The sequence below is a fragment of the Ornithorhynchus anatinus genome, chromosome 14 (genome assembly GCF_004115215.2).
Source record: "Ornithorhynchus anatinus isolate Pmale09 chromosome 14, mOrnAna1.pri.v4, whole genome shotgun sequence".
Taxonomy (NCBI): domain Eukaryota; kingdom Metazoa; phylum Chordata; class Mammalia; order Monotremata; family Ornithorhynchidae; genus Ornithorhynchus; species Ornithorhynchus anatinus.
The window spans coordinates 8,341,265-8,357,796 of NC_041741.1; the positions used below are offsets into that span (position 1 = coordinate 8,341,265).

The 16,532-nt window shown below is 45.0% G+C and overlaps 1 protein-coding gene across 8 annotated transcripts in view; it reads right to left on the bottom strand.

The window, feature by feature from the left end:
- Positions 1-229: 229 nt before the first annotated feature.
- MIA2 (MIA SH3 domain ER export factor 2) overlaps positions 230-16,532 on the bottom strand; it is a 56,658-nt gene continuing 40,355 nt past the window's right edge. For 5 of the 8 annotated variants that reach the window (XM_029079146.2, XM_029079147.2, XM_029079148.2 and 2 more), the window contains 10 exons: positions 16,464-16,524; positions 14,730-14,765; positions 13,625-13,692; positions 11,642-11,724; positions 10,515-10,643; positions 9,314-9,472; positions 4,760-4,873; positions 2,577-2,635; positions 1,345-1,579; positions 230-584 (listed from right to left, as the gene is read on the bottom strand). In XM_029079146.2, the coding sequence (XP_028934979.1) occupies positions 424-584; positions 1,345-1,579; positions 2,577-2,635; positions 4,760-4,873; positions 9,314-9,472; positions 10,515-10,643; positions 11,642-11,724; positions 13,625-13,692; positions 14,730-14,765; positions 16,464-16,524 (1,105 nt within the window). In that variant the 3' untranslated portion in view covers positions 230-423. The remainder of the gene's footprint in view (positions 585-1,344; positions 1,580-2,576; positions 2,636-4,759; positions 4,874-9,313; positions 9,473-10,514; positions 10,644-11,641; positions 11,725-13,624; positions 13,693-14,729; positions 14,766-16,463; positions 16,525-16,532) is intronic. The other 3 variants (XM_029079150.2, XM_029079151.2, XM_029079149.2) reach the window with 2 other exon arrangements.

Consider the following 16,532-nt stretch of genomic DNA (forward strand, 5'->3'; position numbering starts at 1 on the left):
AGCGGAGCTCTTCTCTTAAAACATCCCCGATGTTCGCGCAACGGGGTGCGGAGCCAGAAGGAGGTGCGCGACTCCACTCGTCACAGACCCAGCCTGCAAGAGCTGCTCTGTCACCGTCCCCACCCTCTCGCGGGTGCCGGCCCAACCTCGCCTTCCGACGGAACGCCGCTCGCACCTTAAAGACCCGGTGCCTCAAATAATATACGCGAAGGACTGTACGGTGGACGTTATTCACATGATTCCTAATCAAATCATCTTTATTTCCAATTTCCTCTCCTGAGGATTACGATTCCATTAAGCTCCAGTTTGAGCCAAAGTATAATCATCGAAGTAACGGCAGTCGCTTAAAACCGAGATCAAGAGCCAAGCGGAGGGTACCGTGAGCCGATTCGCAGTTTCTCCCGAGGGCGGCGGGAGAAAGGGTCAGGTGTCCGGCTGTGGCTCCGGCTGCGAGGCGGGCGGCTGGCTCGCAGGCTCCGTCGTCTCGGGAGGCAGGTCGTTTCTACTTTCCGGAAAAGGAGGGAAAAATCCGGCCCTCGGGGGCGGGTAGTGGGAATACGGCCCATACGGATAGGCACTTCTCACTGTCGGCGGGAGAGGAGGGGTGGGGAAGAGAGAGAGACTCGTTTGAGGCTCTAGCATGGCAACGGCAGGCACCCTGGAAGAACCAAGCCCGTTTCTCTACCGTTTGTCAAATCCTTCCCCCAAAGTGACTGAACTTTGCCAGCATCGTAGGTGAAAGGGGGAGGAAGTTCCACACAGAAGGAAGGGCGGAACCAAGAGGCTGGCCTTTCCGACTGGGAAAAAGGTCTGAGGGAAGCTATCCGTTTCCCCCCAGAGTAATTTCTACAGTATTTCTAAAGTGCTCAAGGACTTTTGGGAATTTAACTTGCGCTAAAACACGATCTAACAGATCTTGGGGGTTGGAAGATAAAGAAAAAGAACACATATCCAGCGCAGATAGGAACACCCTGAAATCTCCTTAACCGTCTAGTCATCTGGACCCGGCGGGAGAGTCTGAAGGTAGAAAAGCCGTTCCTTAGCAGCACAAGTTTGCAAAGCAAATTATCTTTCCCTCTACAGAAGACCTTTCCCAACAACAGCAGAGCTTGGCGTCTTGTCGCTTTTACGGTTGTCGCTGCAAGCCTGAATCGTGTTTTCCTTTTTCTAACTGGGGATTGGGCAAGTCAGCTCCCCTCCCACTCCCACATGCGTCACTTCCCAAGAGCACGACCTCCATCATCCCTCAGGAGACCTGACCACAGAAGATAGCCAGGGTGTAAAGTGCAAAAATCCCATCCCCCTCCTCCAAACAAATTCCCAAATTCACAAGGAACAACATACTTCCAAACGACGGGGGTGGCGGTCCGGGGAAATCCCTTGGGGGGAAGTAGTCTCTCGGTGCCCCGTACATGCTTCCTGGCGGAGGTGGGGGGAAAGGAAGGCCCCGTCTCATGAAGGGCCCCCGGGGATCCATGGGCAGGAACGGGCCATGGCCTGGCGGGAGAGGTGATGGACCCCTGATGGAGCCAGACACCTCATTCTCGGGCAGGAGAGATGAATCGGGTAGGCTTAGGTCCTGCTCCTCCCATCGAAAAAAAGAGAAAGAAACACCACAGACCGCATTCGACCAAAACTATCAGTGACTGTAAGGAACAATAATCATTTTTAGAGCTTAGGGTCGACAGAACTCAAGGAGTCACAAAGTCCACCAGCTCCCTTGCCTGGCTGCCCTCCCCTTAGGCCTGAGGCTGTCAGCACCAAGAGATTGTGGTTCTCATTCCCATCCCCACTACTAAATATCCAAAGGACCGTACAAGTGGGGAAAAGAGGGTTTTGCCAAGCAAGGATTTTAGAGAGGGACAAGCTTCCTAAACAAATAAATACCAGGCCAAGGCGAGACCATCCAGAACCACTTGTCCTCGGCACCATCCAATCCTCACGAACCAACGGGGCTTCCCCTTTTACGTTCCCCAGAGGTTCCCGGCGCCCTTCCCTCTGCCACTTAGAGATGGTTGGCAACGGGACCGGGTGGGGGTGGGGAAGACACAATCACATCCCTCTCACTTCCCTCCCACCCCCAAAAAGACCTCATATTTCTGTCTTTCCTTTTATACTTCCTTTCCATAGCCTTGACCCCTTTTCCCTAGGGCACAGATGATTGATTCTTCCTAATAATCCAAGTGGGGTACAATTAATAAAATTGCCTCTGCCACTATTAGATTACTTTGGCTTGAAGAGGTTTGCTAAGATTTTAGCTAAATTACTTCTATGCAGCTTCCCCCGCCCCCAACCTAAGTGCATCATCTCCAAGGGTTAAAGTCAACGAACCAGCTTACTCCGGGGGCTCTGAGTAGCTAGAACCTAACGCCTCCCTCCACCCCGTGGGCTGTCGGTGTGGAGCTCTCCGAATGAGTAACTCGACCCCGTTGGTGAGTCTCGGGGACTTTCCATTGCCACCCTGCCTCCTTGTGCCACAGGACCAACTATCACCAGGGTGCTCTACTCAACATTAAAGGCACCTAGGAAATGAACGGGCTGCCCTCGGCCCAATTTAAGAATAAAATTCTCCTTACGCCACCATCGTCTCTGGTAGAATTCTCGCTGGTCTCCATCTCTGAGGTGGCTGGTCCATCTGGATAGAGAACGACAACTGGGTTAGTTAGTGCTTCTACCGTTTCTTTCAACCTTCTTCCAGAGAGGGTCACAAAAAACAAAACAACAACAACAACAAAAAACACCAGCCCATTATTCTGGCAAGTGGGACTGGGCATGGGATGGGGAGGAGGCTGGTGGTGTGACTAGGCCCCCATAAAACCCAAAGAAGCAGAAAGGACAAGTGGAAAGAGCACGGACCTGGGAGTCAGAAGACCTGGGTTCTAATTCCGGCTCTGCCATGCACCTGCTGTGTACTTCGGGCAAGTCACATAACTTTTCTATGCTTCAGTTCCCTCATCTGTAAATCAATACCTGCTCTCACTCCTATTAGACTATGAGCCCCATGTGAGACTTTGATTATCTTGTATCTACCCCAGTGCTTAGTACAGTGCTCGCCACATAGTACACGCTTAAATAGTACAGTTATCATTATGATGATGATTATTATTAATAACCCTCATGGGCCCATCTGGAGGGAATGTCCCCTCAGGGGTTTCAAGATCCAAGAAGCTTAGAAAAGGCTATGAGTGAGGAGAGGCTGGCACTTCAATCCCCCTTCCTGTCCCGCTCCAACCTTTCCTCCTCCAGTCCCGAGAGCAGGTGCTACCGTGTCTCGTCGGCAGAGATTCTCCCTGCAGCCAGGGCCAATCCCAGCTTGTGGACAGGATCGCCTCTTACCACGCAATGCGAGTACTGAGCAGGAGGCAGCATCCCAAATCATCTCTTCCAAGTTAGTTTTTTCCACATGAACACTTTGGGGAGGCTCTGCCGAAGGCTTAAACTACAACTTCCCATGTGCCTTTCTGCTGTCTTCCTATGAGGCCGGGTGGACTTTAGCTGGACCACTAAAGCTCTCGGGGATTGTTCTACTCCAACCTACGAGCTTTCAGGTTTCTAGGAAGACCTGCTTTTATAAGACGCCCCCACCGATAGACTCACTGGGGAGCCCGGGACAGAGACAAAATGACAAAAGAAAGTAGTGTGGGGGGCAAACTTGCGATGCTGCAGCTCAGGCAAACAGCATTTTGGGACACTGTGGCCTAGTTGAAAATGCACAGGTCTGGAATCAAGGAACAGCTCTGCCACTCGTTTGCTATGCGATGACCTCGGGCAAGTCAATTACCTTCTCTGGGTCTCAGTTTCCTCCTCTGTAAAATGGGGATGAGATGCCCACTCTCCCTTCCTCAGACTAGGAGTGTTGTCAGGGACAGAGACTTCAGGAGTCAAGAGACAATATATTGTCTTCTCTCTCCACCCCACCCCTGGGCAGAGAGGAGGTATTTAATCAATGCTATTTTTAAAAATACCATTTCCAAGTCTGGGGCTCTGCATCTGGTTCTTGGAAAGGAAAAAAAAAAGGGAAATTTCAGAGGTAGAGATAACAACCATCGCTTACTTTTGACTCAACATGGTACTCTCCCAAGCGCTTAGTACAATACAGTGCTCTGCACACAGTAAGCGTTCAATAAATACAATTGAAGGAATGAATTCTTGGGAACTCTAGAAAAGCAATTCTGGTGCTCAATTTCTCTTGCACATCTGATCCTCTCCGAACAACAAAAAGCTGACTTTTTCCAGCCAGAAACATGAACTCTGGGGAAAGTTATCTCAGACAGATATACTCTATCGAGGTTACTTTTCCTCACTAACAGCAGGTACTAGGCTCAAAAGTGTAAAGCCTTTATGGGCCAAAAAGGCCACAGTTCAATGTCTTTTCACTACTTCAATTCTTAATGTTCTGTAACTTGGATCGTTCAAGTAAGGCTCTAACACATACCTGCCGTAGCAGGATTGATAGTATCAATCAACCAATGGTGTTTATCGAGCACTTACTGTGTCGAGCACCGTTTACTGAGCACTGTACTAAGCACTTGAGAAACCGCGATCCAACAGAGTTGGTATACATGAGTGATACCTGCCTATAAGGAGCTCATAGTCTAGAAAGGGAGACGCACCCTAAAGAAAAAAAAACACAAGCAGTATCTGAACTACGAAAGCTTTTACTGGCAATGGACTCCGGCCCTAAAAGGTATCTGAAAATTGACAACAGGCCTGGCTAGTTCTTTGGCACGTAGAAATCGAAAGCCAGAGTGACTCCTACCTGGTTTGTCAAAAGAAGGCCCGCTATAGCGTCTGTGTATTCCAGGGATGGGGGAACTGGAATAAAATCTTTCTGGTCCTTGAGGAGGCAGAGTTGGATCAGGATATGGTTGTCCTGAGATTCAATCAGTCACAGCAAATATTTCCTTGAGTAATTAAAAAAACCCAAAAAACCCAACTCCCACCAAAAGCCTTCCCCCCTCATTCCCAGCATCCTCAACTGCATTTAGAATGCGCCACAGGATGGTGCTAGGCCCTCGGGAGTTACGACAGAAGCAAAAGGCACCTGTCACCGTTCAAGGAATTCATAGTGGGACCGGGCTGGGGGGAAGCAGACACAGACCGCCAAGTACACGATAAGGAAGATCGAGCATTTTGACACCAATGACTGAAGACACAAGAGAATTAAAGAAAGGAATCAGTGCTACGGGGCCAGGTGTAGATGGCACAATTGGATGAACTGGGGGCGGCTTCTTGGAGGAGGTGGCTTTTCTGGGAGGTGCCTTTGACTGTGAAGGGATGTGGTTTGGCAGTTTCCAGGGTGAGGGAGTTCCATGTTAGGGTGGCGTGTCGAGAGCCAGATAGGATTAGATGGTTGGCTTTAGGAGAGTGACGAGTGTGAGCTGGGGTACAGAGGGAGCCGGGGAGGCAAGAGACGGCAGCAGGCGGAGAAGTCTGAAGCCAATGGATGGGAGTTTCTGTTTAAAGCAAGATTGACTAGTCAGCCCCTTGTGTTTTCTGAGGGGGGTGATGAATAGCGTTTGGAAGAGGAGACGTGCAGCTACGTGGAGGGCAGACCGAAGAGGGCGGGTCAGTCAGCTGAGGAAGGAGAAACTTCTGGGCCGTCAGTCTCCCAGCTGCTGCCAAACAGCTTTTCTCCAGAGAAAAGAAAAGGAATCAGAGAGCCCGCAGCGGGTCCCCGGTTGCAATTGGAACGAGGTAGAAGCTGGGAAACCACTAATCCTCTCTCAGGGGTCAATGGCCTCTTTAGAACTCGTATGGACAAGGGGGTCCCAGGAAAGCTCTCTAAATGCCCCCTCAGAAAAAGGGCCAGGAGCAAGAACAATGAAGCCTTCAGATGAAAAAGCTGGAGGAAAACCCATTTCCATCTAAGAGAAACTGGTCTATCAAATGGCAATCCAAAGGCTAATAATCCCGAAGAGGAGGGAAGCAAAACATCTGACCTGTGTGGAAAACGGAAGGCAGAAAGTCGAGGCAGTGAAATGCTCATTTTTATACAATTGAGCCTCCTGGAGAGTGCACAGGCCTAGGACTCAGTAGACCTGGGTTCAAATCCCAGTCCTTGGGAATTAATTTGGTGCGGTCGCTCCTGAAGACCTTGCACTACACCCCTTTAAAGCTTTTGGCTCCAGGACTCTGTTTCCTTTGCACACTGATGAACCCAATAAAATAAATTATGCCCTGTCCATATTTTAAAACACAAATGTCCTTAATTCTGGACCTCAAATCTCTCCATTCTAAACATCTCTTCATAAGGCCTCATAAGGCCTGAACTGAGCTTGTAAGCAAGGACCCTGCATTCGCTCACCCTGCTTCACAACAAAAGAAAACTACGGACAGCGGCTCTGTTTCCCCGTTTCGAAACTTAACCCGACCGTTCCCCCTTCCGCTCGTCTCTGCCTCCTCCAGCCGAGGGAAAGATCTTGGGATGCTTTACCATTTCCCGGTACAAATTTCAATGAGTTACTACACACCATTAAGTGCTCAGTACAGCGCTTAGCACACAGTAAGCACTTAATAAATATAACTGAATGAGGAAAACAGAGACAGGTACGGAAACAGAGGGAAACAGAGGCAGGTACATCCAAATGGAAGGCTGTTTTCACCGGTGTGGGGGTGAGGGGAAGATGAAGACGGCATTCAAAGAGGAAATCACTTAAGAAATGACGATGATGTTCTCTGCTCAAATGCAAACCAGCCCGTGCTAGTGAATCGGAGAGCTGGCAAGGAAAAATTTGAGCCCTTTCTAATGCATGGTTAAGAGAAATTGCCAAGGTGTATTTATAGGAGTTACTGACACAAGGTCACTACAATTCAACAGGAATTTGATGTTCTCCCGCCTCCTCCCTCTCAACTGTGTTGGAAAGGGCAAGAGATGTCAGAATGAAAAGTGTGTGGGTTTTCCATCCTCTCAGAGGAAGCCTACTCAGTTTTCTTTGAACTCCAATTCTCATCACTCAAAAACTAAAATCTAAGATATTTAGTTGATTTGTTTAGAGACTCAATTCAGGCTTATAAACGCATTACTTTCAGCCCAATTTCCTAAATTGGCCAATTTCAACCATGTGTCTCTGTGGCCACTAAAAAACAGCTTATACCTGCAGTGCGGCGAATGACTTTCATGATTCGGTTCAAAGGCAGCACGTCCTCAAGCCAAAATTTTCGCAAATTCATTCTATTCCATCAAAGATTTTATTCCTGGCTCCACTGTTCCTTCTGAGAGTCAGGTTCATGGCAAGGAGGAGGCTTTTGGGGCGGTGGTTGTAATTTGGCCATATCTCTGTCCCTCTCTGGGCACATCCCACAGGGTCCATCAAAAGAAATAACTGGGAACTGAAATATTTACGTAAGAGGAACTTGGTTTACAAAACCTAGCTTTCTGTAATCACTGCTTCAGACACAGCTTGGGAATTTGATTTGGTCTGCATTTATTCCTCGAGTTCAACCTCAAGTGCTTCTCCAAAAAGAACTAAAATTTTGAGTTACCACATATGAGATCAAACTGCTGGCAAGTGAAGGGAAGGACTCAGCCTGGGAAAAGCTACCTCTCCAGCCCCGACCTCTATCCTCTACAGCCTTGCAATTCCTCCTGGTAATGTCCCAATACCTCAAACTATGTCTAAAACAAAACTCCTCATCTTCCTACCCAAACACTGTCCTCTCCATCACTGTAGACAACACAATTAGGCTCCCTATCTCACAAGCCTATAACCTTGGCATTATCCAACTCATCTCTCCCATTCAATCCACATATTCACCTGTCACCAAATCCTGTTGGTTTTACCTTCACGACATTGCTAAATCCACCCTTTCTTCTTCATCCAAATTGCTACCACACCAATCCATGCATTTGTACCCTGACTTGACTACTGCATTAACCTCCTTGGGGAAAAGCGATCAGTCCTATTTGAGTGAATATTGTGTGCAGAGTCCCATATTAAGTTCTTGGGAGAGTTCAACATAAAAGAGTTGGTAGTATTATTCCCTGTCCACAAGGAGCTTACAGCTTGGAGGAGGAGATGGAAATTAAAATACTTTACGGAGAGAACACAGTGTTTTTAAAGGGTAAAAGTCAAACGCAAGGATGATGCAGAAGGGAGAGGCAGTAGGGAGAATGAGGGCTTCATCAGGAAAGGCCTCTTGAAGGAGATGTGATTTTAATAAGGCTTTGAAGGAGAGGAGAGTGATGGTCTGTAGGATATGAAGGGGGAGGGAGTTCCAGGCCAGAGGAAGGATGGGTGTGAGGGCTCGGCGGCAACACTCCCTTGACTGCATTGGCGCTTAGAAGAGTGCCTGGCATGTACTGGACGTTTAACAAATACCGTAACTATTAAAAGGTTACCTCTAGTCATTTAGCAAATAAAAAATGTCAACTGACACCGTGGAGAATCTGTCTCCTGTCCTAAAAAGAAACCCACCCCAGCTTTAACCCAGAAATGATTACTCACCGCAAGAATCCCAGATGTGCTTCATTCATTATGCAACTTTACCGATAAACTGGTACAACCCAGCCATTTGGAGAAACTCAATTTGTTTGCTTCTCCCTGTTACATGCTATTTTCTTTTCTCTATTATTACAGTAAGTGACGTGACTGAACCAAAGGGGATGGGTTTTAGACTCAGTTGTGGAGTCTAAGGTACATCACTTAACATCTCTGGGCCTCAGTTTCCTCCTCCTCTGGAAAATGGGGACATGACACCTGCTGCTTCCTACTCTCACGGATGTTATGAGGGCAAAGTGAGATGAGAAATGTGAAAGTTTCATGCAAACAAAAGCATATGGCCAACCCAAGGTATTATTCCCAAAATGCCTGGAATTGAGATGGGCTCTAAAGGCTTACGGGAAAATCGTTCAATGCCTGCATCGAAAAATAAAGCAAGACCCTCCCTGAAATTCCGCCTCGTTAGAAGTTGCTTGCAAGTCTTGTAGCTATTCTGCCTCCACAGTGGTCCCCAACTCTACGAATCCCAACCCAACTGGAGGAAAAATAAAAATACATTCTCAAACATCTGTAACCATGGCCTGCAAGCAATCACTAGCAATCATCACTGGAAGGCTTCAAAATGGAGCCTGCCCTGACTAATTCACTTGTTGTTATGATCATTTTATCGAAGGCTTGAACTTTACGGGTCTCTGGGATCTCCACCCTTTCTACCCATCCAAGGGATCAAGAGAGATGCTCTTTAGGAGTTGGAAGGAGGATGTCTTTAGTAGTAGTCTCCTGTTTGCTTGTAAGCCACTGCCCTTCTCTTTCAAAGGAGTCCCCTTTGCCGCACTTTTAGGGCTTGCGGGATGACTGTCCATTTTACCTACCTGAAGGAGGCATGATTATCCTGGGCTCCCTCTCCCAGGGCAGTGACAGGGATCCGATATCCGAAGGTGTCAGGTGGGGATCAGGTAACCTATCAGAGCTCAACTCTCCACTTTCATTCGCCGCTAGATATTCCATAGGGGTCCCAGGGCCTCTTGAGCCTAATCGAAGGGGAGAAAAAGTCCAAATACGCGCTGACTCCGTGCTGGATATTTTATGACAGAAACCTGAAAATTTGAGTCTGACCATTTTAAAATGAGACTGTCATTTTGGTCTAGCAGGGCCGATGCCTGGGAAAAGTGATATCACCCGGATCAGGCAGAAACTCGAGTTCACCAATCATTCCAGGAAATTGTTCAATGCTAGCAATAGTCCTGCGTATTTTTAAATAGAACGTATCGTGAAATCTGTTTATAAATGCAAGCCATAAAGGAGTTTTATGCTTGAAATAAATAAGGAAAAAATGTTGAATTTGGGTCATTTCTAAGTTATCGTTTCTACATGTTCTAACTCCTCTCTACTCTACATTTCCATTTGGTCTCTATAAAGGTTATTTATTTAACAGGAAATAAATGGTGACAAATGGAAAATATTCAAAACACATTTGGAGGCAAATGCTTTTCAATAGTAAACACTCAAAACCTGAAAAAATCAGAAGTTAATACAAGGGCTACTCATTCAAAGCAAGACAGCCTACTATGAGAGGGATGATGCGATTGTATCATCCTTGGTGCACAGTCCACACTAAGAGCTTAACAGACGCCACAATTATTCTTAAAAAGATATGCTATGAAAATATGTACATACAATCATTCCCCCTTTTCTATTTTCGAAGAAAGTCCCTCCCATTTCATAATCTGCAAAAAAAAAATAAACAACAGCAAGAGCAAAGAGAAAGGAAAAGGAAGAAAAGACACCTCATCTGCCCTGTAGATGGAGAACATAGACCCCTCTCTGTTTACAACAGAAGCTGCTTTTCCATCTTAACTTCAGCTTCTGCAGATTCTGGATCAACTTCCCTAAACACCCTTTAGGAAATCGGCACTTTTGGGGGGAGCTGAGAAATCAAAGATCCCTTTTGACTCTGCACTGTGCACATTCAGTTGATTGGATTTGACATTTACAGATCATTTTCCAGGTGAGCTGGGAAGAATAAAGAGTGGTGGAGAAACCCAGAATAATAAAGACGCTGAAGCGGTATACCTCTTCCTCCTCCCCCTGGAAGCATAGGTGAAAGCCTGAGTGGGCCCTCCAACAGGGTCGGAGGGGAGAGAAAAGCTCTCGTTTCTGATGAAGGTCGACCCACTGACGAGGGCCTGTATGGGGAATGCTCTGGAATGATTAAAACAACAGATTTAGACTCACAGTTTCAATAACTTTTAATAACATTTAATGGAGAAGCAGCATGGCGTAGTGGATAGAGCACGGGCCTGGGAGTCGGAAGGTCATGGGTTCTAATCCCGGCTCTGCCACTTGTCCGCTGTGTGACCCTGGGCAAGTCACTTCACTTCTCTGGGCCTCAGTTACCTCATCTGTAAAATGGGGATTAAGACTGTGAGCCCCATGGGGGACGGGGACTGTGTCCAACATGTAGCTACCCCAGTGCTTAGAACAGTGCCTGGCACATAGTAAGCGCTTAACAAATATCATTATTAACTGCCCTGCAAGCAGAGAGGAGGCTTTCTTTATCTCTTGAAGGAGGTGCTGATGATCTCTCCAAGCAACCAAAATGATTTTGGTGACTTGCATGATTTGAGATCATTACCCGACCCAGTACAACTGGCAGTCAGTTGCTCCCAGAGAGCCAACACCCTGAACGTAGTGGAGGGTGGGAACTGACCGAAGAGCATTCAACGGTGACTCTTGAGCAGCATCTGCCGCCTCTGAGGCTACTTAGTGCAATCACTTTCACGTCTCCCTTGGATTGTCCATCTCTACCTTTTCCATTTTGAATTTTTTTTTTAATCTCCCACCACAAACACCATCAACATATTTCCCTCCCAAAATTTGAAATAAATATTAAGGAGACAAATCAGGCCTCTGTAATCACATTCTCCCTTATTTCTGACTACCTAACCATCACATCAAGTCATGCGACATTCCCATGCGGTAGGGAGGGCGTGTTATCTGTACGGGTGTGTTATCTGTACCATTTTATGGAGGGGGACCCAACCAGGCCAAGTGAATCACCAATCGGTGGCTCAGCTAAAACTAGCATCTCGCCTTCTGATTCTACGGAGAGTGGGGCTATTTATGGGCTCAGGTTATTTTTACAAATTGGATTAGTAATCAATTTCCAGAATGAAGACGGGGAGAAAAAAAAAAACTACCTCGGCCAAATGCTCGATTTGGAACATCAAGTGCAAAAGGATCCTTTTTTAAAAGATCAAATTTAAGCTCCAACTCAGTTAATCTGCAGACAAAGAAAAAATAAAACATCTCTAAGTTACCAGACAAATGGAAAATACTCACATCTATAGGCAAAGTGTCCCAGTTGACCCTGCAAGGACCTTTCTCATCCCAGTTACTCTGAAAGGCCTAACAAGGAAGAAGGGCCAGAAGGGCCATATATAGGTCTGCCCCACTCCCCAAACTTGCAGAACGCACCCTGACATTGTCTTGAAAACATTCATGGCTGCAGAGATGACCTGATGCTCCAATCATGGTCCACTGCCTAAATCAGACACTTTACAAATAGACATACCTAGTTTTTGTAAGCTCCTTGAGGGTGGGGATCATATCTACCAAATTATTGTTGTTTGCTTTCCAATAAATGCCACCGATCGATTGAAAAATCATTTCCCTATAACAAAGGGGTTGTGTTCTTGTGGAGAAACCTATGTTCTGGAAACTAGCCTTACAGCACAACTCGTATTGAACGCTGCACACTCATGAATATAAACATTTCTCCCACGCCGCTTCCCGGGATATCCAGACAACCTCCCATTGTTGGAAAACTCACAGTCCAGCCAAAATGTGTCAGGAAAACACCGGTTCTGGCGGGACTGAATCTATTTAATCGGGAATTCTACCACTCCCAATCAAGTTCAATATTGCTCCCTAATTCCATTTCCTAATTTACCTGAAGGAGAGTCTGTGAGTTAAAGTGGTTCCAAACAATAACAATCTCATAATTAAAAAGGATTTTGTACAGTGTTCCCTATGAACAATTTAAAATAGCTTTCTGTTTGGTTTCAAGGACCTAAAATGTGACTTCTCAAGTTTTGGTTGACAGCTCAAAAATTACTCAATGGCACAAGGCTTCTGCTATTCCAGGTAGAATATTTATCAGCTACATATTTAGCAAATCAAAATGATGTTTAAATATATCCTTTTATGAAGGCCCCACATCTATAGAATGTAGTAAAATCTCCTCACAATCAGCTTCAAAGTTTTTCAACTCCGTCTGCCTTACTTTTCTACTCTCTTTAATGCTCTTCTTCAACTCGCTCTCTCCTCTTCTCCTAAGCTAAATGCTAACTGTGCCCAACTCAAGCATCACTTCCCTTACTCATGCTCCCCCCGTCGCCCCCCACGGCTTGGAACCCCACTCCCTCCCCACATCTGTCGGATCCCAACTCTCCCCCATATTCAAACTCCTCAAGTAAGCCCTCCTCGATGAATCTCAGCAGCCTAAATCATATAAACCATCCACCACCATCAGCATTTAAGTACTTGTTTGTTCTCCCACTCAGCTCTGTGTGTACATAAAATATTATTTTGCCTGTTCTAAGTAGTTTATGTTTCCTCCACTAGAATGTAAGCACCCTGTGAGCAGGGACACTTCCTTGTTTTGTTCTTTTGTTCTTCGAAGCACTTAGTACACTGAACTGTCCCCAGTAAATATTTTAACTCCTACTACGAATTCAAAATTCTCAGATAAAGTTAAACCGAGCTCCCACCTTTAAGAAACAATTACTCTCCAGTTTTGCCATCTACCTTAATGTTTTTCCCCCTTCATAATGCTATTACAAAATATTTCTGTAATCTACAGCCAAACCCCAATGCAGGAGGATGGATAAAATGTTCCTTCTTGCCCTTCTTCTCATTTATCTTAGAGAAATAGTTAGTTGTCTATACACTGATCACAAAAGTTATTTCCTTCTCTCCCCACCCCACTCTCAGAAAAAAGTGATGAACATCTGTCTCAAACCAGTTAGTCTGTAACCTCCCAAACAAAGGATTTACAGGAAAAACAAGTGCAAAGAAAGTGAATAACCCCACTTGATAAAGCAGTCTAAAAGTATTTCATAGGCATTAAATCACAAAATTAACACCAAGAGCTTGAAAAGTACATTTACGGCAGTTCTTACTTTTGTCTGCAGTGTGAGTTTTCTTTTTTCAAATCCCCAAGTTGTCTTTCGTTGGCCCGGGCCGATAGCTTAAGAGGAACAGGCAGATTTTAAAAATTAATTACACTGAAATTAGGAGAGGATGGATAAACACATGCATCCTAAATGAGACATAACCAGAATTCATTCATTCATTAGTATTGAGTGAGTCCCTACTTTGTGCAAAATAGGTACAAGAGAGGCTAGTAAAAAGTAGCATGGCCTATGCATAGGGACTCAGACAACCTGAGAACTAATCCCGGACTATGTGGCCTTGAGCAAGTCACTTGACTTCTGTGCCTCAGTTTCCTCATCTGTAAAATAGGGATTAAATGCTAATTATCCCTCCTATTTGACATGAGCCCCATGCAGGACTCTGACCAAATTAATGATCTTGACACTTGTAGTGTGGCCTAATGGCGAGGACACAGGTCTGGGAGTCACAGGACCTGGGTTCTAATTCTATGTGATCTTGGGCACTTAACTTCTCTGAGTCTCAGTTACCTCATCTATAAAATGGGGATTATATCCTCCCTCCTGTAAGCCCCATGTGGAATAGGGTCTTGTGTACAACCTGATTATCTTGGATCTAACCCAGTGTTAGTACAGTGCCTGGCATGTAGTAAGCATTTACCAAGTATTTTTTTTTGTTGTTTTAAAAAAAAAACCAAAAAAAAGACATCAATAGCCCCTGCTCTCCAGGAGATTTAAAGCAAGTCAATCACCTTCACTCTGGCTGTTTCCATCACCAAAAATCTAAAAGAACTTTATGAATAAATCCACAAAATGACATTAAGAATGATTTTAATTTTACTGAGGAATCAGTGATCAAAGGCAGTTAAACTATATGCCCCAAATCAAACAGAAGACAGAGCTGGAATTTGAACTCAAATTCTCTACCTCCCAGTTCTGTGTTCAGTGTCTAAAGTCACACTGATCCTTATATTTCTTGAACTGCACTAGCTATTAGGGTAAGATTTCAAAAAGAAAACACTGACTTTTTTTCAATTTTTAAAAATTAGGATACTATGCAAGGAGACACAAACTACCACTTAAACCAACAAGTATGTCAAGATTTAGGACTTACCCAATTATCATGAGCTTTTTTCTCATGGGATGTTACCTAGAAGAAAAGATCCATTAAAACACATATGAAAATCTCATTTTTTTTCTTTTAGCCTAACAACTTCTATTTGCCACTATTTTTCCACATTCAGCTTAAAGCCCTTCAAAAAAATCAAAAGGTAATTTTAAAGCCACCCATGTATTCGGTGTATTTTTCTAAAATTTTTTCTCTTTTCAAAAGAAACCCCCCACACTAAAACTATTAACAGGAACTGTAAGTCATTTCTTATGATCAATTATGCCAGAGACTTCTTCCAACTGAGACCAAATCGTGTCTTTGCAAAACTGGGGGGAAACTGTAGGCCCACTGATCTGTCTAGCACATCTTGTTGGTATCAATGTGATTATGCCCAGATTTTGTCCCCAAAGTTTGCCAGGAGAACTCCCGTGGGGCAATACCGCTTTTAAAAGTTCTGCCCAGGTTGACAAGCCACTCACTAGAAGAGTAAGACTCTGTTCTGCATTTAGCAATGCAGATTCAGAACAAGATCTATCTTCTGGCAGTCCCTGAATTTATACTATACAAGCAGAACAGCTTGTTCTTCAGCCAGGTCAGAGACAATGTCATGGTGCCTCTCTACCAGAGTCCCTTTACCATTCTATTTCCTGTCTGTTTTATTTTCTTCTTAGCCCGCTCCATCTGGTCCCACATTTCTTCCCTCTTCTTCCTGGGATTTTTTTTCCTTTTTTCCCTCCCTCGCCTCTACCTTAGTCATTTCTTTTTATGGAAATCATTTTTTCCCTGGGGTCAACTCACATTTTCAGTAGCTCTGCCTTTGCAGCATGTTTGCCTTTTTCTGCCCTAATCATTAGATTTTCTTTTCTCTTTTTTTCTTTCTACCATGGCAGAATTAGTTGAACTACCCAGGCTAACTCCTTTCATTTTCTTTTTTTAATCTGATTTTACAACCATTTCTTGTTGGTTGGATATTTAACACTCCTATTATTTATGGCTCTCTCCTTGGCTCATGTTGTGTGTCTCCGAATTGACACACTTTTCCAATTTTTTCCCTTTTTTTCCTTCCTCTTTTTAATACTATTTATTTCTTTGTTCTTATAATTTTTCTTTGGAAATGTTTCTCTGTGGTCTTTTTCCACGACTCACTCAACTCTTCCCTCTCCTCTTTCTCTTTTCCCTCCCTCTCCCGTGACTTTATGTCTCTTGACCCAACCCTGGCGAATTCCTGTCCTTGTCTTCTAGGTCAGTGGCTGCCTCTTGATGAGGTCCTCTGTTTATGCTTGCTTTCTTTTTACTGTATCCAATCTGCTATGCTTTCTCCAGTTCTTTTCCCTTTAGGATCTTCCGCCCTCTCCCCAACAGGGTGACCTTTCTACAGCATTCTCTTTTCCTCCCTCCAAACTATCACTGAGCGACAGCCCTTTGCTGAGGGACCCTGTCCCTTCTAGACTGTAAGCTTGTTGTAGACAGGGAATGTGTCTGTTTATTGTTATAGTGTACTTCCACGCGCTTAGTACAATGCCCTGCACACATTAAGCGCTCAATAAATATGACCGACTGACTCCCGCGCCCCTCCTTTCCCCACAATGTTCCAGATGCGCAATCGGAACCAGGCACTAGCAAAGGATTCCAGAAAACCTTGGCTTGGCATACCGTTAGACTGTTACAGAGAACAAGACAGAGACCACAATTTAATCAAAGTGCCTTCTCTCCCTCCATATACATCTATATACATACCTGGCTTTGATAAGAACGAATGGTTTTTTTCAATTCTTCTTCAAGATCTTTTGCTCGTTCCCTGTAATT